This window comes from Geospiza fortis, unplaced genomic scaffold (genome assembly GCF_000277835.1).
Source record: "Geospiza fortis unplaced genomic scaffold, GeoFor_1.0 scaffold1696, whole genome shotgun sequence".
Lineage (NCBI taxonomy): Eukaryota > Metazoa > Chordata > Aves > Passeriformes > Thraupidae > Geospiza > Geospiza fortis.
Window position 1 is genome coordinate 4,012 of NW_005054764.1, and position 2,446 is coordinate 6,457.

The 2,446-nt window shown below is 42.9% G+C and overlaps 1 protein-coding gene across 1 annotated transcript in view; it reads right to left on the reverse strand.

The window, feature by feature from the left end:
* Positions 1–1,444: 1,444 nt before the first annotated feature.
* Positions 1,445–2,446, reverse strand: part of DENND2B (DENN domain containing 2B) — an 86,472-nt gene continuing 85,470 nt past the window's right edge. Inside the window, exon 20 of the mRNA XM_005431117.2 lies at positions 1,445–1,457. Coding sequence (XP_005431174.2) covers positions 1,445–1,457 — 13 coding nt within the window. The remainder of the gene's footprint in view (positions 1,458–2,446) is intronic.

Genomic DNA, 2,446 nt, shown 5'->3' on the forward strand with positions numbered 1-2,446 from the left:
GGCGGGCAAAGGGGCGGGGGGCGGGGCCGAGATCTCGCGAGGCTTCGCAGCGGCGGGAGCGGCGGGCGGAGCTGTGAGGGGCCGGGCCCCGCCCCCAGCCGGCGCGGCTCCCTGTCTGCTCCCGGCGCGGCAAGCGGAGTTTTGAACAGAATTTAGGAATAATTGGAAATTTGGTCACTTTATTAAGCATCCGTAATAGTGGGAAAATGAACACTACGTCCTTAAACACAATTACTTGCCACATTGGAGTGCGAATTCTGGAGTGTTACTGTTTCTTAACCTTGGTTTCTAGGGGTTTTAAAAATGGATTTTATACAGTTAAGATTTTAAACAAAACTTTACCAATTTTAAACACAAGCCTGGATTTATTTTTCTTTAGAATTTTCCTGGTGCACTTACAATGTTCCATGCTGAGGAACACCATTAGTTTTAACTAATTCAGTAGGGAAAAAAATGCACTCCTTGGTTTTTGTTCATCTGATATCTTCAAGCACAGACCTCCAGGATTGTACCACAAGGATTGTTTTACACAGCTCTAGTCTGAGGATCAAAAAGGCACCCACAGATTTTTTGGGCCATGATCTCACCTTGCCCAGTGGTATGCTCTGATTCACATTACAAAAATGGGAACACGTTGACAGATAACACAATGTTTAAAAGCTTTCTCCTTTAATTTTTAAAGTGCAAATGGAGCAAAACAGCTTTGGCACAGGAGATGGGTTTTACAGCACAACATTCTTGTACATCGGCTTTGTCTTGCCTTTGCAGTAACTCCACAGCATGTCCTGATACAGTTTTCTCCATCATTTTCTGAAGAGGAATTATGTATTTCCCTCTCCATTTGCTAGCAGCTGTTGTTTATATAAAGGCCAGAAGCCACTAGTACAAGTGACGTTACTCCTTCCACTCTCAAGAATTACATCTAGCAATCATTCTGGAACTTGGAGCGTATCACAGAGTAAAACTAATGGAAGTTACCAGTTTTGGTGACATTTCCTCTGTAGCAAAAGCACCTGGCATTTCACTGACATTTCATGTACACTTAAGAAGCTTTTGTGGATTTTGGAGTGTGAGGGAGGTAACTGAAAAAGGAAACGACTTCACCTTTTCAGTGAATTGCCCCTCGAATTTGCTCTATGAGGCTGATAGCAAACCAGAACCACTGTCAGGTTAGGAACTGCGCAAGCCTCAAAGCCCATCTAACTACAGCAGTCACGCTGAGAACGACAAAAACCAGAGTGTGGTGGGTTTCCTTTGCAGGTAAGAGGCTTCAGCTAATTTTCATTATCTGTCAGATCTGAAGCATTTTATATTTTTTTAAATATTTTCTTCTTCAGACGATGAGAAAACTTCTACAACCTCACCAGGAGTTGTTTCTAGATCAAGGAAGAATGTGACACTTGAGCACCATGCACAGCACAAAGCCAACTGCAAATACCACAGGTCAGGAGCAGTATCTGTGATACAAAGATAAAATCATTTGCTGCTAACCCATGAAAAAATGTTTTAACAGATGCTTCTGTTAGGATAAAATTTTTTAAAAAGGGATATAAAATGTCTTGTCTTAGCTCTGGTGAAAAACACTGAAGAAACCCCAAAGTAAAAACAAAAACAACAAACCTACCGAAAGAGAGGTTTGTAATATCCACTTTACATTTTAATTACAAATTCATTTAAAAATCACAGGTGAGTTGCTGTGTTTGTACCTGCTCCACATGAGGAAGTGCAGAGGTTTGCAATGAATATAAACAAACAGGTCTATTTACAGAGTTTATTAGGATCCATACATACATACACTAGGAAAGGCTGTACTGTACCTACTCGCTGCAGCTTGCATGTCAGAGAGCTGGGATCTCCCCAGGCTTAGCATCTTAGTGCACAGTGGGTTATAAGGAGTTTACTGACCAGAGTTCAAACCAAGTGGAGGTTCTGCAATGTGAACCAAGTACCTTATTATCAAGTTACTTTGTTATTTCTCCTTTAAAATCAGTTTGAAGGAAACAGACAGACAGACAAGCGCCTGTGCCGCACGAGAGCAGCCCCGTGCGTACAACCTCTCCCACGTACCCCAGCTCATTCACCCCGCAGTGTTCAGGCATCAAACACCCCTTGGAGTCAGTGGTTCTGCTGAGACAGTCAGCTGCACATAATCAGCTACTCGTTTTTGCACCAAGCATAACTCAACTCATACTAAAGAAAAAAAACAAGCACCTGGTATTCTCAGGAATATACAAATATTTACCACAGTTTTCTTGCTCATTACAAAATCAGTTACAAAAGCTTACAGCACATTATGTACAAACTCTGCCCAAAAACACGGAGGAGCCATCACGTGGCACACTGACACAGCATCCATGGATCGTCTCCTAGAGCTGCCTCAGCTCGCTCCACTCTCCTCCCACTCTGCACTCCAGCGTCGCAGGTGTCTCGCACGGTGCCATAAATA